Source organism: Oncorhynchus keta, chromosome 26, assembly GCF_023373465.1.
Source record: "Oncorhynchus keta strain PuntledgeMale-10-30-2019 chromosome 26, Oket_V2, whole genome shotgun sequence".
In the NCBI taxonomy this organism is placed as follows: domain Eukaryota; kingdom Metazoa; phylum Chordata; class Actinopteri; order Salmoniformes; family Salmonidae; genus Oncorhynchus; species Oncorhynchus keta.
In genome coordinates, this window is record NC_068446.1 from 41,833,104 (window position 1) to 41,856,364 (window position 23,261).

General features: G+C 48.0%; 1 protein-coding gene across 1 annotated transcript in view; it reads left to right on the forward strand.

Annotated features, from left to right (window-relative positions):
* The window catches only part of LOC118358800 (protogenin B-like), a 41,761-nt gene that overhangs the window by 13,494 nt on the left and 5,006 nt on the right, over window positions 1–23,261 (forward strand). Inside the window, exons 7-19 of the mRNA XM_052480904.1 lie at window positions 1,425–1,584; window positions 2,555–2,802; window positions 7,194–7,358; window positions 7,701–7,909; window positions 7,968–8,014; window positions 8,480–8,502; window positions 10,472–10,657; window positions 16,440–16,535; window positions 16,914–17,100; window positions 17,374–17,501; window positions 17,783–17,953; window positions 22,106–22,294; window positions 22,879–23,005. Coding sequence (XP_052336864.1) covers window positions 1,425–1,584; window positions 2,555–2,802; window positions 7,194–7,358; window positions 7,701–7,909; window positions 7,968–8,014; window positions 8,480–8,502; window positions 10,472–10,657; window positions 16,440–16,535; window positions 16,914–17,100; window positions 17,374–17,501; window positions 17,783–17,953; window positions 22,106–22,294; window positions 22,879–23,005 — 1,936 coding nt within the window. The remainder of the gene's footprint in view (window positions 1–1,424; window positions 1,585–2,554; window positions 2,803–7,193; window positions 7,359–7,700; window positions 7,910–7,967; window positions 8,015–8,479; window positions 8,503–10,471; window positions 10,658–16,439; window positions 16,536–16,913; window positions 17,101–17,373; window positions 17,502–17,782; window positions 17,954–22,105; window positions 22,295–22,878; window positions 23,006–23,261) is intronic.

Below are 23,261 nucleotides of genomic sequence, written 5' to 3' on the forward strand. Positions count from 1 at the left end.
TGACTTACTATTGACCTACGACCTACGCACACTACAATGGGTAGTGTAGGCTGGTAACCACGGCAACAGTAACACAGCATGTGTTTATTAAGTATCAAGATAAAACATTGTAGTCCGGCAACACGTGAGGTGGGAATGGGCGACGCGAGATGGGAATGGGCGGCGAGATGGGAATGGGCGACGAGATGGGAATGGGCGACGCGAGATGGGAATGGGCGACGCGCGAGAGGGGAATGGGCGACGCGCGAGAGGGGAATGGGCGACGCGCGAGAGGGGAATGGGCGACGCGCGAGAGGGGAATGGGCGACGCGAGAGGGGAATGGGCGACGCGCGAGAGGGGAATGGGCGACGCGCGAGAGGGGAATGGGCGACGCGAGAGGGGAATGGGCGACGCGCGAGAGGGGAATGGGCGACGCGCGAGAGGGGAATGGGCGACGCGAGAGAGGGGAATGGGCGACGCGCGAGAGGGGAATGGGCGACGAGGGGAATGGGCGACGAGGGGAATGGGCGACGAGAGGGGGATGGGCGACGCGCGAGAGGGGATGGGCGACGCGCGAGAGGGGATGGGCGACGCGCGAGAGGGGAATGGGCGACGCGCGAGAGGGGGGAATGGGCGACGCGAGAGGGGGATGGGCGACGAGCGAGAGGGGGATGGGTGACGCGCGAGAGGGGGATGGGCGACGCGCGAGATGGGAATGTATTTTTCTTTTTCGCTTCAGCTCAAATAATGGACGCCATTGATTGCAAGAACCTTAATTTTTGTTACGTGGTTGTGTCATATTTCTTAATTTGTTACGTGGTTGTGTCATATTTCTTAATTTTTGTTACGTGGTTGTGTCATATTTCTTAATTTTTGTTACGTGGTTGTGTCATATTTCTTCATTTTTGTTACGTGGTTGTCATATTTCTTCATTTTTGTTACGTGGTTGTGTCATATTTCTTCATTTTTGTTACGTGGTTGTGTCATATTTCTTCATTTTTGTTACGTGGTTGTGTCATATTTCTTTGCGTACTTTCCGTTGAAGCATCGACGCATGCTTCAAAATATCTACAAACGGAGTACGCATTCGAGAAGTGCCCTCGCTTCGCATACTTTGATGTAGACTTGTACTTCCGCCCCTCCCCGTACTCCCAATTTGCGTCCTCGGAGCAGTGTAGTAGGCATTTTGAGAAACACCTCACGGCCTTTGGTGTATGTATGTCTGTGTGAGTGTGGGTTCAAACCCTGGGCCTACTGTTTCAACTTCTTAATACTTCCTGTCTCTATCCACTAATAAAAAGTACAAATGTAAGAATATTCGTGCCAATCTTGGCATTTTCCTATCAATAATACGGCACAAATAGATTGGATGTGTATAGCACAGTTAAAATGAAATAGTGAAAGTGAGATACATACCTCATCCACCACTCGGTTCTGCCTTTAGAGCCCCCATCACTGGTGGAGAGACCCGAGAGCCAGACCCGCCCCAGGGCTGGCACTGCCCGCTTCGTGTGCCAGGCTCAGGGGGTGCCCCCGCCACGCATCACCTGGCTGAAGAACGGAGAGGAGGTGCACCTGAACGGCAGGATCAAGATGTACAACAGGTACTGTTACACCTGAACAACTCCGTACTGAAGATCCACGCACCTGCAACAAAAATTTAAATTTAGAATTAAAACAAAACCTTTTTTTTTAAATTGTCCACTCAATATGAAAATGTGTCTTTGACTTCACAATAACACGATTGACATAAAGAGAACTTTTAATAAAAAAATGTCAACGTGTCAGTCAAATGATCTCCTGCAATGGTTTGTTGTGATAATAGTGAAGCTTTTCTCATCAGGTGTAGTAGACCTCACAGTGGAATGCTGAATACTACAGGTGTAGTAGACCTCACAGTGAAATGCTGAATACTACAGGTGTAGTAGACCTTACAGTGAAATGCTGAATACAACAGGTGTAGTAGACCTTACAGTGAAATGCTGAATACTACAGGTGTAGTAGACCTTACAGTGAAATGCTGAATACTACAGGTGTAGTAGACCTTACAGTGAAATGCTGAATACTACAGGTGTAGTAGACCTTACAGTGAAATGCTGAATACAACAGGTGTAGTAGACCTTACAGTGAAATGCTGAATAAAACGGGTGTAGTAGACCTTACAGTGAAATGCTGAATACTACAGGTGTAGTAGACCTTACAGTGAAATGCTGAATACTACAGGTGTAGTAGACCTTACAGTGAAATGCTGAATACAACAGGTGTAGTAGACCTTACAGTGAAATGCTGAATAAAACGGGTGTAGTAGACCTTACAGTGAAATGCTGAATAAAACAGGTGTAGACCTTACAGTGAAATGCTTACTTTACAAGCCTTTAAACAACAACGCAGTTTTGTGTAGTTCAAATGGCGACCTGCCAGGCCATCGTTGTAAATAATAATTTGTTCTTAATTGACCTGCCTGGTAATACATTTATAAAAAATAATACAAGTATTGATTTAAGCTTGCTGGCATTGTACACATACCATTAATAAAGACGATACTGAAGTTCATGTCTCTGTTTCCCTCCACAGTAAACTGGTGATCACTCAGATCACAACGGAGGATGATGCCATCTACCAGTGTGTGGCGGAGAACGAACAGGGCAGTGTTCTGTCCCTGGCACGCCTCATCGTGGTGATGTCTGAGGACCGGCCCAGCGCTCCCAGGAACATCCACGCTGAAACCATCTCCTCCTCAGCCATCCTACTGGCCTGGGAGAGACCCATCTACAACGCTGACAAAGTCATCGCTTATTCTGTTCACTACATGAAGGCTGAAGGTAGGAGTAAAGACTGGGGGATGGAGTAAAGACTGGGGGATGGAGTAAAGACTGGGGGATGGAGTAAAGACTGGGGGATGGAGTAAAGACTGGGTGATGGAGTAAAGACGTTTTTCCAAACATTCCTAAAATTGGTTCTTGTTGTTCCAATATGTTACAGGCAACGATTGGTCACTGAGAAATGTTGAAAATGGTTTTTTTTTTGAACTTCACAATGAAGGTATTGAAAGGAGTGAAAAGGGGAGTCCAGTCCACCTCAAAAGGTAATGGAGGCGGGCAGGCAGCGCTCTAACCTCTACGGCTCTAGTAGTCTAACGTGTGACCAGCTTTCCTTGGAGGCCATCTGTTGTAGCCAGTGCTGAGGTCAAGGTTTTATCAGGAAGAATGGCAAGCTCACCAAAATAAGCCATGGCCTGCCAATGTCCGCCCTCAACCTTCTCAACCTCTCGCTGCATGCTCTTAAAGGAACAGGACACCGTTTTTGAAGTGTCGTAAGCTTGGATGGCCTTGAAATAGGACTTAGGGAATAGAATTTAGGGAATAGGACTTAGACAATAGACTTGGGATTTACTGTAGGGAATAGGAATTAGGATTTATGGAATAGGATTTAGGAAACAGGACTTAGCGAATAGGATTTAGGACTAAGGAAATAGGATTTAGGATTTAGGGAATAGGACTTAAGGAGTAGGATGTAGGACTCAGGGAATAGGATTTAGAATTTTTAGGGAATAGGATTTAGAATTTAGGGAATAGGACTTAGAATTTAGGCAATATGATTTAGGGAATAGGACATAGGGAATAGGATTTAGGCAATAGGCCTTAACAAGTTCTTCTGTACGCCACATTTTCCGTGGCCGCCGGACGGATGGGGATTTGACGCTGGGCTCTTCCCTCTTTGCTCGCCGCTACTGAGGGAATCCTGGTTAGTTTATTTTCCTCCGCTTAGCAATTCAGCGGGTTGTCTCTTCTGATCTGAGGACGTAGTCAAGGTGAATGGAGTGTGAGTCGGGAGCCCGGGCTCACCTTCTCAATCTGGTTCAGGTCGGCGGTCGGAGCTCCGCGGCACAAACCTAACCCCCAGTGCTACCCCGGGAATGTTACATGTGTAACGTATGGGAAAGGAAGGACGCACCGGGGAGAGGAGAGCGAGCCGAAGCCCCCTCTCAACACTCCCACCGAGGCGTCCTGGTCTGCACTTTAGCGGGACGAAGTCCGCAAGGAGGCGGCCTGCGACTGCCGCGGAAACCCGGAGGTTCCGATTGATGGCAAAGCGACCCTCAGACAGGCGTAGCCCCAGGAGGAACCCAGGAGGAACCTGGGGCCGCAAGGTGTTTTTGAAGTGTTGATGATCAATGTGTCGGAGTGCTAGAGGCGTCACTACAGACCCGGGTTTGATCCTGGGCTCTATCACAACCTGCCGTTATCGGGAGTCCCATAGGACGGCATATATTTGGCCCAGCATCGTCCGGGTTAGGGCAGTGTTTGGCCGGGGTAACCCACTGTTCCTAGACCAGTTAACCCACTGTTCCTAGACCAGTTAACCCACTGTTCAGCATCGTCCGGGGTAGGGCAGTGTTTGGCTGAGGTAACCCACTGTTCCTAGACCAGGTAACCCACTGTTCCTAGACCAGTTAACCCACTGTTCCTAGACCAGTTAACCCACTGTTCCTAGACCAGTTAACCCACTGTTCCTAGACCAGTTAACCCACTGTTCCTAGACCAGTTAACCCACTGTTCCTAGACCAGTTAACCCACTGTTCCTAGACCAGTTAACCCACTGTTCAGACCAGTTAACCCACTGTTCCTAGACCAGTTAACCCACTGTTCCTAGACCAGTTAACCCACTGTTCCTAGACCAGTTAACCCACTGTTCCTAGACCAGTTAACCCACTGTTCCTAGACCAGTTAACCCACTGTTCCTAGACCAGTTAACCCACTGTTCCTAGACCAGTTAACCCACTGTTCCTAGACCAGTTAACCCACTGTTCCTAGACCAGTTAACCCACTGTTCAGCATCGGCCGGGGTAGGGCAGTGTTTGGCCGGGGTAGGGCAGTGTTTGGCCGGAAGGCCATAATTGGAAATAATAATTTCTTCTTAACTGACTTGTCTAGTTAAATAAAGGTCAAATAAAACATTTAAATAGGATTTAGTACTTAGGGAATCGGACTTGGGGAATCGGACTTGGGGAATCGGACTTGGGGAATCGGACTTGGGGAATCGGACTTGGGGAATCGGACTTGGGGAATCGGACTTGGGGAATCGGACTTGGGGAATCGGACTTTGGGAATCGGACTTGGGGAATCGGACTTGGGGAATCGGACTTGGGGAATCGGACTTGGGGAATCGGACTTATTACTTATATAATAGGACATATTACTTATATAATAGGACATATTACTTAGGGAATAGGACATATTACTTAGGGAATAGGACATATTACTTAGGGAATAGGAATGATTGAATAGGACTTATTACTTAGGGAATAGGATTTAGGAAATCTGATTTATTACTTAGGGAATAGGATTTAGGAAATCTGATTTATTACTTAGGGAATAGGATTTATTACTTAGGGAATGTGACTTATTACTTAGGGAATAGGACTTATTACTTAGGGAATAGGATTTATTACTTAGGGAATAGGACTTATTCCTTAGGTAATAGGATTTAGGGAATTGATTTATTACTTAGGGAATAGGACTTTGGATTTAGGGAATAGCACTTTTGAGTTAGGGAATAGGGTTCAGGCAGGACTTAGGGAATAGGACTTAGAGAATAAGACTTATTACTTAGGGAAAAGGACTTAGGGAATAGGACTTATTCCTTAGGGAATAGGACTTATTCCTTAGGGAATAGGATATAGCTCTATCTACTACTCGACTTTGTCCAGACCAAACAGACCAAACATTTGTAGCGTGATAATCTAGAAACATTAGTTAACTTAAAATGGACACCACAATAATAGCTGACAGTTGCTAAAAATACGGTTTAAAAAGGGGGATGCAGACTAAAGTAAACTCCTCCTCCTAGGAAAGACATGTCATTTGGTTTGGACTGTTTGAGGCCTGTGGGTAGGAAAGACATGTCACAGGTTAGGACTGTTTGAGGCCTGTGGGTAGGAAAGGCATGTCACAGGTTAGGACTGTTTGAGGCCTGTGGGTAGGAAAGACATGTCACAGGTTAGGACTGTTTGAGGCCTGTGGGTAGGAAAGACATGTCACAGATTAGGACTGTTTGAGGCCTGTGGGTAGGAAAGACATGTCACAGGTTAGGACTGTTTGAGGCCTGTGGGTAGGAAAGACATGTTACAGGTTAGGACTGTTTGAGGCCTGTGGGTAGGAAAGACATGTTACAGGTTAGGACTGTTTGAGGCCTGTGGGTAGGAAAGACATGTCACAGGTTAGGACTGTTTGAGGCCTGTGGGTAGGAAAGACATGTCACAGGTTAGGACTGTTTGAGGCCTGTGGGTAGGAAAGACATGTTACAGGTTAGGACTGTTTGAGGCCTGTGGGTAGGAAAGACATGTTACAGGTTAGGACTGTTTGAGGCCTGTGGGTAGGAAAGACATGTCACAGGTTAGGACTGTTTGAGGCCTGTGGGTAGGAAAGACATGTTACAGGTTAGGACTGTTTGAGGCCTGTGGGTAGGAAAGACATGTCACAGGTTAGGACTGTTTGAGGCCTGTGGGTAGGAAAGACATGTTACAGATTAGGACTGTTTGAGGCCTGTGGGTAGGAAAGACATGTTACAGGTTAGGACTGTTTGAGGCCTGTGGGTAGGAAAGACATGTTACAGATTAGGACTGTTTGAGGCCTGTGGGTAGGAAAGACATGTTACAGGTTAGGACTGTTTGAGGCCTGTGGGTAGGAAAGACATGTCACAGGTTAGGACTGTTTGAGGCCTGTGGGTAGGAAAGACATGTCACAGGTTAGGACTGTTTGAGGCCTGTGGGTAGGAAAGACATGTCACAGGTTAGGACTGTTTGAGGCCTGTGGGTAGGAAAGACATGTTACAGGTTAGGACTGTTTGAGGCCTGTGGGTAGGAAAGACATGTCACAGGTTAGGACTGTTTGAGGCCTGTGGGTAGGAAAGGCATGTCACAGGGAACGTGACTCTGCTCTGTATTAGTTCAATGTTTACAGAAAATCTGAGGGGCAAGAAGACTGTTAGCAGAAAGACTAGTATACACAAACAGTAAAACCAACTTGTTTACATACCACAGGGTTTGAAGATATTCTTCTCTGGTCTTTTATATCTATTTTATTCATCTTTGTCATTAATTTAAACAGTTGAGTCCCCTTATCTCCCTTTCAAGGAATCTTTACATTTGAGGCATCTTCCTTGTGAGACGTTACATTAAAACCTTTTCATTTTCTCCTCTATCCATTCCCAGGACTAAACAATGAGGAATACCAGGTGGTGATTGGCAACGACACGACCAGCTACATTATAGATGACCTGGAGCCAGCCTGGAACTACTCTTTCTACATGGTGGCCTATATGCCGATGGGAGCTAGCCGTATGTCTGACCAGGTCTGTCAACACACTCTGGAGGACGGTGAGTAAGGACATACAAGCAGACTGTTGTCATGTAGACTGTTGTCATGTAGACTGTTGTCATGTAGACTGTTGTCATGCCAATGAATAGAATGGAATGGAATTGAGCCGATAACAGGGATTCTCAACTGCTCCTTTCTGTAACTCACTTCATCACTTGACTGGACAGTGTGAATGATTGTGCGTGTTTTAAGTTTAACTACATTGCATTCAGACTGTGCAGAATCACTGATCTACAAATCATCCCAAATAACCGCTCAATATTGGGATTAAGTTTAGAGTTTCTGCGCACTCCACTTGTCTCGAACTGATCCATTCAAACACGGTTGAATGTCTCCTCCAGTGCCCCTGCGTACCCCAGAGCTCAGCCTGACCAGCCACAGCCCTACAGACATCCAAGTTTTGTGGCAGCCTCTACCAACCAAACTGTCCCGTGGGCACATCTGGGCCTATCGTCTGTCCTACCGTACAGCTGCAGACGCCACGGTTCTGTCTGTGGAGCTGGCCCAAAACAGCACCCAGTACCTCCTGGGAGACCTTCAGCCTGATACCGTCTGTCACCTCTGGAGGACTCCAAGCAGGATCGACTGTTGTCAGCCACTGTTGTCAGGGTAGAATGGAATGGAATGAACCCTCCTCCTGGACCTCCCACTGCACCTTTCCAAAACCTCCAGCACTTGACTGGTAAGTGTGACATCACATTGTGCTAACCCTCACCCTAAACATTGCATCAAACTGTAAGAATCACGCATCTAAAATCATCCCAAATAACCTCCAGCATTGGGATTAAGGTTAACCAACATCACATCCTAACCCTCACCCATAAACACTTGAGTATCAATGGGAACCCCATCACATCCCAACCCTCACCCTGAACCAGCCAAAGCCCTACAGACATCACAGGTTTTGTGGCACCTCACCAACCAAACCTCCAGCATCAATGGTAACTAACATCACATCCGTAACCCCGCAGACCCAAATTCTGTCAGTATCAATGGTAACCAACAGCATCCAACCCTCACCCTAAACTTCCAGCATCAGCTGCAGGTAACTAACATCACATCCCTGATAACCTGCTCACCCAAACCAGTATCAATGGTAACCCTCACATCCTAACCCCCACCCTAAAACCTCCAGCATCAAAGGTAACTAACATCACATCCTAACCCTCACCCTAAACCTCCAGCATCAATGGGAACTAACATCACATCCTAACCCTCACCCTAAACCAGTATCAATGGGAACTAACATCACATCCTAACCCTCACCCAAAACCTCCAGTATCAATGGTAACTAACATCACATCCTAACCCTCACCCTAAACCAGTATCAATGGGAACTAACATCACATCCTAACCCTCACCCTAAACCAGTATCAATGGGAACTAACATCACATCCTAACCCTCACCCTAAACCAGTATCAATGGGAACTAACATCACATCCTAACCCTCACCCTAAACCAGTATCAATGGGAACTAACATCACATCCTAACCCTCACCCAAAACCTCCAGTATCAATGGTAACTAACATCACATCCTAACCCTCACCCAAAACCTCCAGTATCAATGGGAACTAACAACATCACAAAGGTCCAACATCACATCCTAACCCTCACCCAAAACCTCCAGTATCAAAGGTAACCAACATCACATCCTAACCCTCACCCAAAACCTCCAGTATCAATGGGAACTAACATCACATCCTAACCCTCACCCAAAACCTCCAGTATCAATGGGAACTAACATCACATCCTAACCCTCACCCAAAACCTCCAGTATCAATGGTAACTAACATCACATCCTAACCCTCACCCTAAACCAGTATCAATGGTAACTAACATCACATCCTAACCCTCACCCTAAACCAGTATCAATGGTAACTAACATCACATCCTAACCCTCACCCAAAACCTCCAGTATCAATGGGAACTAACATCACATCCTAACCCTCACCCTAAACCTCCAGTATCAAAGGTAACCAACATCACATCCTAACCCTCACCCTAAACCAGTATCAATGGTAACTAACATCACATCCTAACCCTCACCCAAAACCTCCAGCATCAAAGGTAACCAACATCACACAGAACGTATTCTATTCTTATTTACAAAAAAGTGACTCCAAAATGACACAATTTAAGATTAATTTCTAATGCATTTTAACAGACTCTATTCTTCAGAGTGATTTACAGAAGCAATTAGGAGTTAAGTGCCTTGCTTAAGGGCGCTTCAACAGATTTTTCTTCATCCTCTTCATACGTGATCTCCTTCCTGTGTCCATCATCATCCTCTTCATACCTGATCTCCTTCCTGTGTCCATCATCCTCTTCGTACCTGTTCTCCTTCCTGTGTCCTTCATCATCCTCTTCATACCTGTTCTCCTTCCTGTGTCCTCATCATCCTCTTCCTACCTGTTCTCCTTCCTGTGTCCTTCATCATCCTCTTCCTACCTGTTCTCCTTCCTGTGTCCATCATCCTCTTCCTACCTGTTCTCCATCCTGTGTCCATCATCCTCTTCCTACCTGTTCTCCTTCCTGTGTCCATCCCTGTGTCCCTCATCCTCTTCCTATCATCCTCTTCATCATCCTCTTCCTACCTGTTCTCCTTCCTGTGTTCTTCATCATCCTCTTCCTACCTGTTCTCCTTCCTGTGTCCATCATCATCCTCTTCATACCTGATCTCCTTCCTGTGTCCATCATCCTCTTCGTACCTGTTCTCCTTCCTGTGTCCCCTCATCATCCTCTTCATACCTGTTCTCCTTCCTGTGTCCTCATCATCCTCTTCGTACCTGTTCTCCTTCCTGTGTCCATCATCCTCTTCGTACCTGTTCTCCTTCCTGTGTCCATCATCCTCTTCGTACCTGTTCTCCTTCCTGTGTCCATCATCCTCTTCGTACCTGTTCTCCTTCCTGTGTCCATCATCATCCTCTTCCTACCTGTTCTCCTTCCTGTGTCCATCATCATCCTCTTCCTACCTGTTCTCCTTCCTGTGTCCATCATCCTCTTCCTACCTGTTCTCCTTCCTGTGTCCATCATCATCCTCTTCCTACCTGTTCTCCTTCCTGTGTCCATCATCCTCTTCGTACCTGTTCTCCTTCCTTGTGTCCCCACAGTGCCACCTGCCCCACTGCTGCAGCAACTGGAGCCTCTCAACTGCACCTCCATCTTGGTTCGATGGCAGCCATCTCCAGGCTCCGTGGTCGTCCAGGGTTACCGGCTCTGTTACCATGAGGGTCAACCAGAACAGCCCTGCATCCAGCTCCAGCCTGAGGACACAGAATATACCATCAGTGGTCTGGGTAAGTGATGATTAGATATAGGTATAGATACTGTAGGTATAGTTTGGCTAGAGGCAGAGGTGGCTAGAGGCAGAGGTGGCTAGAGGCAGAGGTGGCTAGAGGCAGAGGTGGCTAGAGGCAGAGGTGGCTAGAGGCAGAGGTGGCTAGAGGCAGAGGTGGCTAGATGCAGAGTTTTTGAGTGGCTTTTGGGACATCAACAGGTTATAAAGGGGAGAATCAGATATTTTTCAATATGTAGTGACATCTTTTAGTGTTCCCTTTCTCTTGGTCTGTCCCCGATCAATATGGGCTCTCCTAAACAGACCTCCCTCGACTCCCCAGTCCCCTGTCCAGTCCCAAGTTCCTCCCCCGATCCCTCTCCATCCATAGCCTGGTCTCAAATCTGTTTGTGCTTTCTTACCAACTCCTATGGTCATTATCACATTTGGTTTCACAATGATCACAATGAGAAGACAACACCAACAGATCTGGGACCAGGCTAGTCCCCTCCTCAGTGGCTCTCCATCCTCTCCCCAGTGTTGTGTGAGCAGCAAAGCTCAGTTGGTAGAGCATGGCGCTTGTAACGCCAGGGTAGTGGGTTCGATTCCCGGGACCACCCATACGTAGAATGTATGCACACATGACTGTAAGTCGCTTTGGATAAAAGCGTCAGCTAAATGGCATATATTATTATATATTATTATTATTATATATTATATTAGAGGTCAGGGCCCAAATGTTCTTCCCACCACTGTTTCCCATGGATCTCATCCCTGGCCTGCATACGTTATCACTGGCTATTGTGCTATAGCTGTGCTATTGGTTATTGGTTATTGTGCTATAGCTGTGCTATTGGCTATTGTGCTATAGCTGTGCTATTGGCTATTGTGCTATAGCTGTGCTATTGGCTATTGTGCTATAGCTGTGCTATTGGCTATTGTGCAATAGCTGTGCTATTGGCTATTGTGCAATAGCTGTGCTATTGGCTATTGTGCAATAGCTGTGCTATTGGCTATTGTGCAATAGCTGTGCTATTGGCTATTGTGCCATAGCTGTGCTATTGGCTATTGTGCAATAGCTGTGCTATTGTCCATAGCTGTGCTATTAGCTATTGTGCAATAGCTGTGCTATTGGCTATTGTGCCATAGCTGTGCTATTGGCTATTGTGCCATAGCTGTGCTATTGGCTATTGTGCCATAGCTGTGCTATTGGCTATTGTGCCATGGCTATTGTGCTATTGGCTATTGTGCCATGGCTATTGTGCTATTGGCTATTGTGCTATTGTGCCATAGCTGTGCTATTGGCTATTGTGCTATTGTGCTATTGTGCCATGGCTATTGTGCTATTGTGCTATAGCTATTGTGCTATGGCTATTGTGCTGTGCCATTGGCTATTGGCTATTGTGCCATAGCTATTGTTGGCTATTGTGCCATTGTGCCATGGCTATTGTGCTATTGGCTATTGTGCCATAGCTATTGTGCCATGGCTATTGTGCTATTGGCTATTGTGCCATGGCTATTGTGCTATTGGCTATTGTGCCATGGCTATTGTGCTATTGGCTATTGTGCCATGGCTATTGTGCTATTGGCTATTGTGCCATGGCTATTGTGCTATTGGCTATTGTGCCATGGCTATTGTGCTATTGGCTATTGTGCCATGGCTATTGTGCTATTGGCTATTGTGCCATAGATTTTGGCTATTGTGCTATTGGCTATTGTGCCATAGATTTTGGCTATTGTGCTATAGCTATTGGCTATTGTGCTATAGCTATTGGCTATTGTGCTATAGCTATTGGCTATTGTGCTATAGCTGCAGGGAGCTGCTCTATGACACCCTGGCCACCAACCCCCCACCCCACCCGTAACCCTGACTAGCACCCCCTCTACAGCACCCCCCACCCCACCCGTAACCCTGACTAGCACCCCCTCTACAGCACCCCCCACCCCACCCGTAACCCTGACTAGCACCCCTCTACAGCTGGCCAGAGCTGCCCTATGACACCCTGGCCACCAACCCCCCACCCGTAACCCTGACTAGCACCCCCTCTACAGCTGGCCAGAGCTGCTCTATGACACCCTGGCCACCAACCCCACGGCCCCACCAGTAACCCTGACTAGCACCCCCTCTACAGCTGGCCAGAGCTGCTCTATGACACCCTGGCCACCAACCCCCACCCGTAACCCTGACTAGCATCCCCTCTACAGCTGGCCAGAGCTGCTCTATGACACCCTGGCCACCAACCCCACCACCCCACCCGTAACCCTGACTAGCACCCCCTCTACAGCTGGCCAGAGCTGCTCTATGACACCCTGGCCACCAGCCCCTAACCCCAGAGCTGATGACACCCTGGCCAGCACCCCCTCTACAGCTGGCCAGAGCTGCTCTATGACACCCTGGCCACCAACCCCACCACCCCACCCGTAACCCTGACTAGCACCCCCTCTACAGCTGGCCAGAACTGCTCTATGACACCCTGGCCACCAACCCCACCCGTAACCCTGACTAGCACCCCCTCTACAGCTGGGCAGGGGGACATTACCACCACACCCCACAGCCCCCTGGGATTGGCCAGAGCTGGACAGACCTATGACCTATGGTCGTGAGACATTGGACTTGGATAAGAGAATCGCCATGTCTGCCCCCATTACACAATGGCCTGCTTTCTGTGTTGTCCATGTATATAGTGATGGCCTGCTGTCTGTGTTGTCCATGTAAATAGTGATGGCCTGCTTTCTGTGTTGTCCATGTAAATAGTGATGGCCTGCTGTCTGTGTTGTCAGGAGGAGGAGGGAGGAGGGGGGTAGGTTGAAGGGTGGAGGGGCAGCCAGGTGGAGGGTAGGTAGAAGGGTGAAGGGGCAGCCAGGTGGAGGGTAGGTAGAAGGGTGGAGGGGCAGCCAGGTGGAGGGTAGGTAGAAGGGTGGAGGGGCAGCCAGGTGGAGGGTAGGTAGAAGGGTGAAGGGGCAGCCAGGTGGAGGGTAGGTAGAAGGGTGGAGGGGCAGCCAGGTGGAGGGTAGGTAGAAGGGTGGAGGGGCAGCCAGGTGGGTAGGGGTGGAGGGGGCAGAAGGGTGGAGGGGCAGCCAGGTGGAGGGTAGGTAGAAGGGTGGAGGGGCAGCCAGGAGGGGCAGCCAGGTGGAGGGTAGGTAGAAGGGTGGAGGGGCAGCTAGGTGGAGGGTAAGATGGGTGGAGGGGCAGCCAGAAGGAGGGTAGGTAGAAGGGTGGAGGGGCAGCCAGGTAGAAGGGTGGAGGGGGCAGCTAGGTGGAGGGTAAGATGGGTGGAGGGCAGCCAGGAGGAGGGTAGGTAGAAGGGTGGAGGAGGCAGCCAGGAGGAGGGTAGATAGAAGGGTGGAGGGGGAAGCCAGGTGGAGGGTAGGTAGAAGGGTGGAGGGGCAGCCAGGAGGGGCAGAAGTTACTGAGGAGTTGAAACAAAGGGGCCCTTCTCTCCATCCCTCTCCTCTCCATCCACTCCTCCTTTCTCCACTCCTCTCCTCTCCATCCACTCCTCCTCTTTTCTCCTCTCTTCTCTTCTTCTCTTCTCCTCACCTCTCCCACAATCCTGAAGCCCAGATTCCTTCTGTGACCCCTGACCCTAGTCACCCCTCCCCCTGGTCCCAGGGGCCCTGGATCCCAGCAGCTGAATGCTCCCCCTGGCCCCCCAGCCCCAACCGAGCCCCCTGGCCCCCCCCAGCCCCAACCTGGCCCCCCAGGCCCAGCCGAGTCCCCTGGCCCCCCCTGCCCCAGCCGAGTCCCCTGGCCCCCCTGCCCCAGCCGAGCCCCCTGGCCACCATTCCCCACCAGCATACAACGGACCTGGACACACCTCCTCCCTCCACCCCTCTCCACTGGTCAATACCCAGAACCTAACCTTTCACACCAAGAGACCTGAAACGAATCCTTAATGCTCCCTTAAATACAGCGTTATTTAGGTGGTGGCCATGACGTTGGTGGGTTTCAAAGTGAAAGACGATGAATTCAATTGCACAGTTTTTAAGCCAAAGGGTACTAACTTGTTTTAACTATATAAACCTTGTTTGATATTTTGTCTTATTTCCTACCAATAATTTCTCTGAATTGATTTGTTGCAGAATCCTATTAATGTAGTTAGCAGAGGTTGGGTCAGAAATTAAACAGAAATTGCAATCCCAATTTTCATCAATGCTTTTCAATGAGAGAACTGAAATTTGAGTTTACTTCCTGAAATTAATTAATTGAAATGGAACTGCCCCCAGCCATGGTGGTTATAGACAACTAGTTAAAATAGTTCTATAAACAAAACAGTCCTATACAACTAGTTAAAATAGTTCTATATACAAAACATTCCTATACAACTAGTTAAAACAGTTCTATATACAAAACAGTACAATACAACTAGTTAAAACAGTTCTATATACAAAACAGTCCTAGAAAGACCTAATTTCACCCCCCCCCCCCTCTTTCAGCTGGCCTCTTCACAGCTGCTGTTTCTACTGTTTCTATGGTATAGCACAGCCTAGTGGCCATGTTCTCCTCTGTAAAGAGTTGACTTTGCAGTAGCAGCATGGATGTAAGTCAGCACTAGTTCATCTAGCAGAGCACGAGGACTCCATGTTTCAGTAGATCATTTATGGATGAAGAGAGACAGTCAGCACTGTCTGTTACGGGGTTCAGTAGAAACTCCTCTGTTTCTGAAGGTCGACAGGCAGACTGTGGGTTCATTCTAAAGCTCTCTCCTCTCTGCGACAAGATATGATAGATAGACTGGGGTCAAGGGGCACACGGGAGAGCCTCTCTGTGTGAATAGGGTACACACAGCAGAAACCAAGGCGGTAACGTTACTCTCCAGCGCTTAACTGTCATCCTAATCTGTTGTAGACTAGTCCTTTGACTGAAAAGGGAAACTTGAAATCAGATCTGCTTTAGCCGATATCCGCATAGAGGTCGGAGGTGAAACTGCATTAGAGCTGTCAAATCCACAAGCGGCTCCCTCCATTATACCTAAAGCGGACATTAAGAGAAATCCCATGCAGCCTTGAACACTAGACTGTGAGATGTAATCTACTCCTCCATTAGGATGATAGATGTAATCTACACCTCCATTAGGATGATAGATGTAATCTACACCTCCATTAGGATGATAGATGTAATCTACATTTACATTACATTTAAATCATTTAGCAGACGCTCTTATCCAGAGCGACTTACAAATTGGTGCATACACCTTATGACATCCAGTGGAACAGCCACTTGCATCTAATGTTTCTTTTCCATTAGGATGATGAAGGAATTACTCCTCCATTAGGATGATAGATGTATCCTACACCTCCATTAGGATGATAGATGTAATCTACACCTCCATTAGGATGATAGATGTAATCTACTCCTCCATTAGGATGATAGATGTAATCTACTCCTCCATTAGGATGATAGATGTAATCTACACCTCCATTAGGATGATAGATGTAATCTACTCCTCCCTTAGGATGATAGATGTAATCTACTCCTCCATTAGGATGATAGATGTAATCTACTCCTCCATTAGGATGATAGATGTAATCTACTCCTCCATTAGGATGATAGATGTAATCTACACCTGCCCTGCTTGCTGTTTGGGGTTTTAGGCTGGGTTTCTGTACAGCACTTTGAGATATCAGCTGATGTAAGAAGGGCTTTATAGATACATTTGATTGATTGATTGTGACTAATAGTGGACATCTCAGCATTTTGTTAGCCCAGTTGTTTTAAGATATTATGGTGGTCAGTTGATAATAAAACAGAACATGTATTTACACTTATGTTATTTATTAATCTACAATTTATTGTTTTCCAGACCCAAGGCGGAAGTACCAGGTGAAACTGTTGGCATTAAGCCTTGTAGGAGATGGTTACCAGGCCGACCAGACTCTCAGCACCCCAGGATGTGTGTGTAAGTACACAAAGAAATCAGATCAATTCTTACTATTGATCTGTTTCAGCTTCTGTTCATCCTGGATATCTACATTGGCCTCAAACACATCTCCCACCACCATAAAAAAAAATACTTCTAGACAGCTGAAGTTTAGTTTACTCGTTGGTTATTACTGCATTGTCGGAACTAGAAGCACAAGCATTTCGCTACACTCGCATTAACATCTGCTAACCATGTGTATGTGACAAATAAAATTTGATTTGAAGCAAGCACACACATTTTCTTCAGGAAATGTACCCTTTCTAGTTGTGACTAAAAAATGTGTGCGTCTGTGCGTGCGTCTGTGCGTGCGTCTGTGCGTGCGTCTGTGCGTGCGTCTGTGCGTGCGTCTGGTAGCTGTACGAGATCACCCGGTGGCCCAGCCTCCAGCCCCGGACCATGTGAGTGCGGTGGCTAACAGCTCGTCGGCGGTGTACCTGCGTTGGAGCCGTCCTGCCTTCGCCTCTAGGAAGGTTGTTATCTACACAGCTCGCTGTACACCTGTGGGCCTGATGAACGTATCAGCCATACGCTACATACAGACGTGAGTTCATGCAACAGAACTGCTCCAGTTCAAGATGTTTATACCTGTATACTGTGGTCTGTTGAGGTAGAAGAAGAATATTTTACAACTACTTTAAAATAGTAATATTATTACTTTACTACTATGCTATTATCCATTGTCATTTTTCATATCATTGGACATTTATATTACATGTGGTAATTTAGTTCTCCGCTTAGTTTCTAAGAGACTGAAAATCAAGATTTGTTTTTGACACAGTTGTTGGTTTGAACCTGTCATGATTGTCCTCGTCAGTACCAATCAGAATGTGGTGATACAGGGTCTGGAACCCAACACACGCTATGAGTTAGTGGTGCGTCTCCATGCCGACCAGCTGTCCAGTCCCTGGAGTTCTGTTGTCCACCAGAGGACCCTTCCTGCAGGTGAACAAAAACCATCTTCTGATCTTTCTCTGACTATCATCTCCCCAGGGGTAACCAAGGTAACCAGGGTAACCAGAGTAACAAGGGCCCTCTATCTATAGATCATGAAGAAGTCTTTAAAAAAAAAAAACATTAGACATCAACAGTAGCTTCCTTCCCAGTCTATCCCAAGCTGAGCTCCAACCAAGGACCCCTCTGCACACAACAACACTCGCCTATCAAAGCCGACCGTACTAGATGACGGACCAAGATACTCAAAATGGCCCTTTTCTGTTCATCAGCGCCCAGTCGTCCACCTGAAGGTGTGAGGGTGTCTCTGATTGAGGACGGCACAGCCCTGCTTTCCTGGAGGGAACCAGAGGAGAACAACCTGGCAGTGACGCACTACACCATCCTGTACGCCTCACAGAGGGCCTGGCTGGCCGGACACTGGCAAACACTGCAGAGGGATGGTGAGTATGGACACTGGCAAACACTGCAGAGGGATGGTGAGTATGGACACTGGCAAACACTGCAGAGGGAGGGTGAGTATGGACACTGGCAAACACTGCAGAGGGATGGTGAGTATGGACACTGGCAAACACTGCAGAGGGATGGTGAGTATGGACACTGGCAAACACTGCAGAGGGAGGGTGAGTATGGACACTGGCAAACACTGCAGAGGGATGGTGAGTATGGACACTGGCAAACACTGCAGAGGGATGGTGAGTATGGACACTGGCAAACACTGCAGAGGGAGGGTGAGTATGGACACTGGCAAACACTGCAGAGGGAGGGTGAGTATGGACACTGGCAAACACTGCAGAGGGAGGGTGAGTATGGACACTGGCAAACACTGCAGAGGGAGGGTGAGTATGGACACTGGCAAACACTGCAGAGGGAGGGTGAGTATGGACACTGGCAAACACTGCAGAGGGAGGGTGAGTATGGACACTGGCAAACACTGCAGAGGGATGGTGAGTATGGACACTGGCAAACACTGTAGAGGGAGGGTGAGTATGGACACTGGCAAACACTGTAGAGGGATGGTGAGTATGGACACTGGCAAACACTGTAGAGGGATGGTGAGTATGGACACTGGCAAACACTGTAGAGGGAGGGTGAGTATGGACACTGGCAAACACTGTAGAGGGATGGTGAGTATGGACACTGGCAAACACTGTAGAGGGAGGGTGAGTATGGACACTGGCAAACACTGTAGAGGGAGGGTGAGTATGGACACTGGCAAACACTGTAGAGGGATGGTGAGTATGGACACTGGCAAACACTGCAGAGGGAGGGTGAGTATGGACACTGGCAAACACTGTAGAGGGATGGTGAGTATGGACACTGGCAAATACTGTAGAGGGATGGTGAGTATGGACACTGGCAAACACTGCAGAGGGATGGTGAGTATGGACACTGGCAAACACTGGAGAGGGAGGGTGAGTATGGACACTGGCAAACACTGCAGAGGGATGGTGAGTATGGACACTGGCAAACACTGCAGAGGGAGGGTGAGTATGGACACTGGCAAACACTGTAGAGGGATGGTGAGTATGGACACTGGCAAACACTGTAGAGGGATGGTGAGTTCTGTTGTCCACCAGAGGACCCTTCCTGCAGGTGAACAAAACCATCTTCTGTATGGACACTGGCAAACACTGCAGAGGGATGGTGAGTATGGACACTGGCAAACACTGCAGAGGGAGGGTGAGTATGGACACTGGCAAACACTGCAGAGGGAGGGTGAGTATGGACACTGGCAAACACTGTAGAGGGATGGTGAGTATGGACACTGGCAAATACTGCAGAGGGAGGGTGAGTATGGACACTGGCAAACACTGTAGAGGGATGGTGAGTATGGACACTGGCAAACACTGTAGAGGGATGGTGAGTATGGACACTGGCAAACACTGCAGAGGGATGGTGAGTATGGACACTGGCAAACACTGCAGAGGGATGGTGAGTATGGACACTGGCAAACACTGCAGAGGGAGGGGACACTGGCAAACACACTGGTGAGTATGGACACTGGCAAACACTGCAGAGGGAGGGTGAGTATGGACACTGGCAAACACTGCAGAGGGAGGGTGAGTATGGACACTGGCAAACACTGCAGAGGGAGGGTGAGTATGGACACTGGCAAACACTGCAGAGGGAGGGTGAGTATGGACACTGGCAAACACTGCAGAGGGAGGGTGAGTATGGACACTGGCAAACACTGCAGAGGGAGGGTGAGTATGGACACTGGCAAACACTGCAGAGGGAGGGTGAGTATGGACACTGGCAAATACTGCAGAGGGAGGGTGAGTATGGACACTGGCAAACACTGCAGAGGGAGGGTGAGTATGGACACTGGCAAACACTGCAGAGGGAGTGTGAGTATGGACACTGGCAAACACTGCAGAGGGAGTGTGAGTATGGACACTGGCAAACACTGCAGAGGGAGTGTGAGTATGGACACTGGCAAACACTGCAGAGGGAGTGTGAGTATGGACACTGGCAAACACTGCAGAGGGAGGGTGAGTATGGACACTGGCAAACACTGCAGAGGGAGGGTGAGTATGGACACTGGCAAACACTGCAGAGGGAGGGTGAGTATGGACACTGGCAAACACTGCAGAGGGAGGGTGAGTATGGACACTGGCAAATACTGCAGAGGGAGGGTGAGTATGGACACTGGCAAACACTGGAGAGGGAGTGTGAGTATGGACACTGGCAAACACTGTAGAGGGAGGGTGAGTATGGACACTGGCAAATACTGCAGAGGGAGTGTGAGTATGGACACTGGCAAACACTGCAGAGGGATGGTGAGTATGGACACTGGCAAACACTGCAGAGGGAGGGTGAGTATGGACACTGGCAAACACTGGAGAGGGAGTGTGAGTATGGACACTGGCAAACACTGGAGAGGGAGTGTGAGTATGGACACTGGCAAACACTGGAGAGGGAGTGTGAGTATGGACAGCTAGATTTTGACCTCTCATCTCTTAAACCCTTTTTGACACAACTGAGCCGAGCTGAGCTGGGTTGCCCTGGTTACACATCCACCGTGGTTACTGTAACCGTGCTGGAAAAAAAACAATGTAAAAAGAACAGACTAAATCAACACGGAACGTTTCCTCATCCTATTCAGCACTCTCTAACACCAGTCCTGTCTTTCCCCCTACAGGATGTAACACCAGTCCTGTCTTTCACCCTACAGGATGTAACACCAGTCCTGTCTTTCACCCTACAGCAAGTAACACCAGTCCTGTCTTTCCCCCTACATGAAGTAACACCAGTCCTGTCTTTCACCCTACATGAAGTAACACCAGTCCTGTCTTTCACCCTACATGAAGTAACACCAGTCCTGTCTTTCACCCTACATGAAGTAACACCAGTCCTGTCTTTCACCCTACAGGATGTAACACCAGTCCTGTCTTTCACCCTACAGGATGTAACACCAGTCCTGTCTTTCACCCTACAGGATGTAACACCAGTCCTGTCTTTCACCCTACAGCAAGTAACACCAGTCCTGTCTTTCCCCCTACATGAAGTAACACCAGTCCTGTCTTTCACCCTACATGAAGTAACACCAGTCCTGTCTTTCACCCTACATGAAGTAACACCAGTCCTGTCTTTCACCCTACAGCAAGTAACACCAGTCCTGTCTTTCCCCCTACATGAAGTAACACCAGTCCTGTCTTTCACCCTACATGAAGTAACACCAGTCCTGTCTTTCACCCTACAGGAAGTAACACCAGTCCTGTCTTTCCCCTACAGGAAGTAACACCAGTCCTGTCTTTCCCCCTACAGGAAGTAACACCAGTCCTGTCTTTCCCCCTACAGGATGTAACACCAGTCCTGTCTTTCCCCCTACAGGATGTAACACCAGTCCTGTCTTTCACCCTACATGAAGTAACACCAGTCCTGTCTTTCACCCTACATGAAGTAACACCAGTCCTGTCTTTCACCCTACAGGAAGTAACACCAGTCCTGTCTTTCCCCCTACAGGAAGTAACACCAGTCCTGTCTTTCACCCTACAGGATGTAACACCAGTCCTGTCTTTCACCCTACAGGATGTAACACCAGTCCTGTCTTTCCCCCTACAGGATGTAACACCAGTCCTGTCTTTCCCCCTACAGGATGTAACACCAGTCCTGTCTTTCACCCTACCGGATGTAACACCAGTCCTGTCTTTCCCCCTACAGGAAGTAACACCAGTCCTGTCTTTCACCCTACAGGATGTAACACCAGTCCTGTCTTTCACCCTACAGGATGTAACACCAGTCCTGTCTTTCCCCCTACAGGATGTAACACCAGTCCTGTCTTTCCCCCTACAGGATGTAACACCAGTCCTGTCTTTCCCCCTACCGGATGTAACACCAGTCCTGTCTTTCCCCCTACAGGATGTAACACCAGTCCTGTCTTTCCCCCTACCGGATGTAACACCAGTCCTGTCTTTCCCCCTACCGGATGTAACACCAGTCCTGTCTTTCACCCTACATGAAGTAACACCAGTCCTGTCTTTCCCCCTACAGGATGTAACACCAGTCCTGTCTTTCACCCTACATGAAGTAACACCAGTCCTGTCTTTCCCCCTACAGGAAGTAACACCAGTCCTGTCTTTCCCCTACAGGAAGTAACACCATGATCCTGCTGGAGCGTCTGGAGCCTGGTAACGTCTACCTGGTGAAGATATCTGCCTCCAACCTGGTGGGAGACGGGCCCTTCTCTACCACTGTGGAGCTGGCCCTGGGGCCCGGGCCTAGACACAGAGGGAAGAGCCCCAGGCATTCAGACAGCGGATCCTCCTCAGACACTTCAGGTTACTATAGTTACACGGGCAGCAGGTAGCCTAGCAGTTAAGAGCGTTGGACCAGTAAACGAAAGGTTGCAGGTTCAAATCCCCCAGCCGGCAAGGTGGATCAAGGGAGATTAACCCCCAACAACAACTGCTCCCCGGGCGCCGATGACATTGATTAAGGCAGCCCCCCGCACCTCTGTGTTTCAGAGGGGTTGGGTTAAGTCCGGAAGACACATTTCGGGTTAAATGCATTCAATTGAACAACTGACTAGGCATCCCCCTTTCCCTTGGAGTGTTGTTGAACTGGGGAGATATTTAAATGTTGATAATACTGCTGTTGGAGACATATTAACTGAACCAGTACAAACAAATTATAATTTTGTCTTGTCTCAATGCTAATAGGCTGGTCCTAGATCTGTTAGTGGTGTATAGCTAACAGCTGTATAGTTCCAGTAGCCTTATAGTACTTGCCCAAAGTGAGATGATTTGTCCTGTGTAAATAGTACTTGCCCAAAGTGAGATGATTTGTCCTGTGTAAATAGTACTTGCCCAAAGTGAGATGATTTGTCCTGTGTAACAGTATGCCTGTTGCTGGTCTCCTCCAGTGTTCTCTGATGGCCAGTACCACATGGACCAGAAGTCCATGACAGGCCTCATGGTGGGGGTCTGCATCACTCTGGCTTGTATTGTTGCCATCTGTGCCCTCATCCTCATCAACAAAGGCAGATCCAGGTACATATCTATACTAATCTTCTTCTTTTATGGTAATCTTCTTCTTTTATTGTAATATTCTTTTATAGTAATCTTCTTCTTTTATGGTAATCTTCTTCTTCTTTTATGGTAATCTTCTTCTTTTATTGTAATATTCTTTTATAGTAATCTTCTTCTTTTATGGTAATCATCTTCTTCTTTTATTGTAATCTTCATCTTCTTTTATTGTAATATTATTTTATAGTAATCTTCTTCTTCTTTTATTGTAATATTCTTT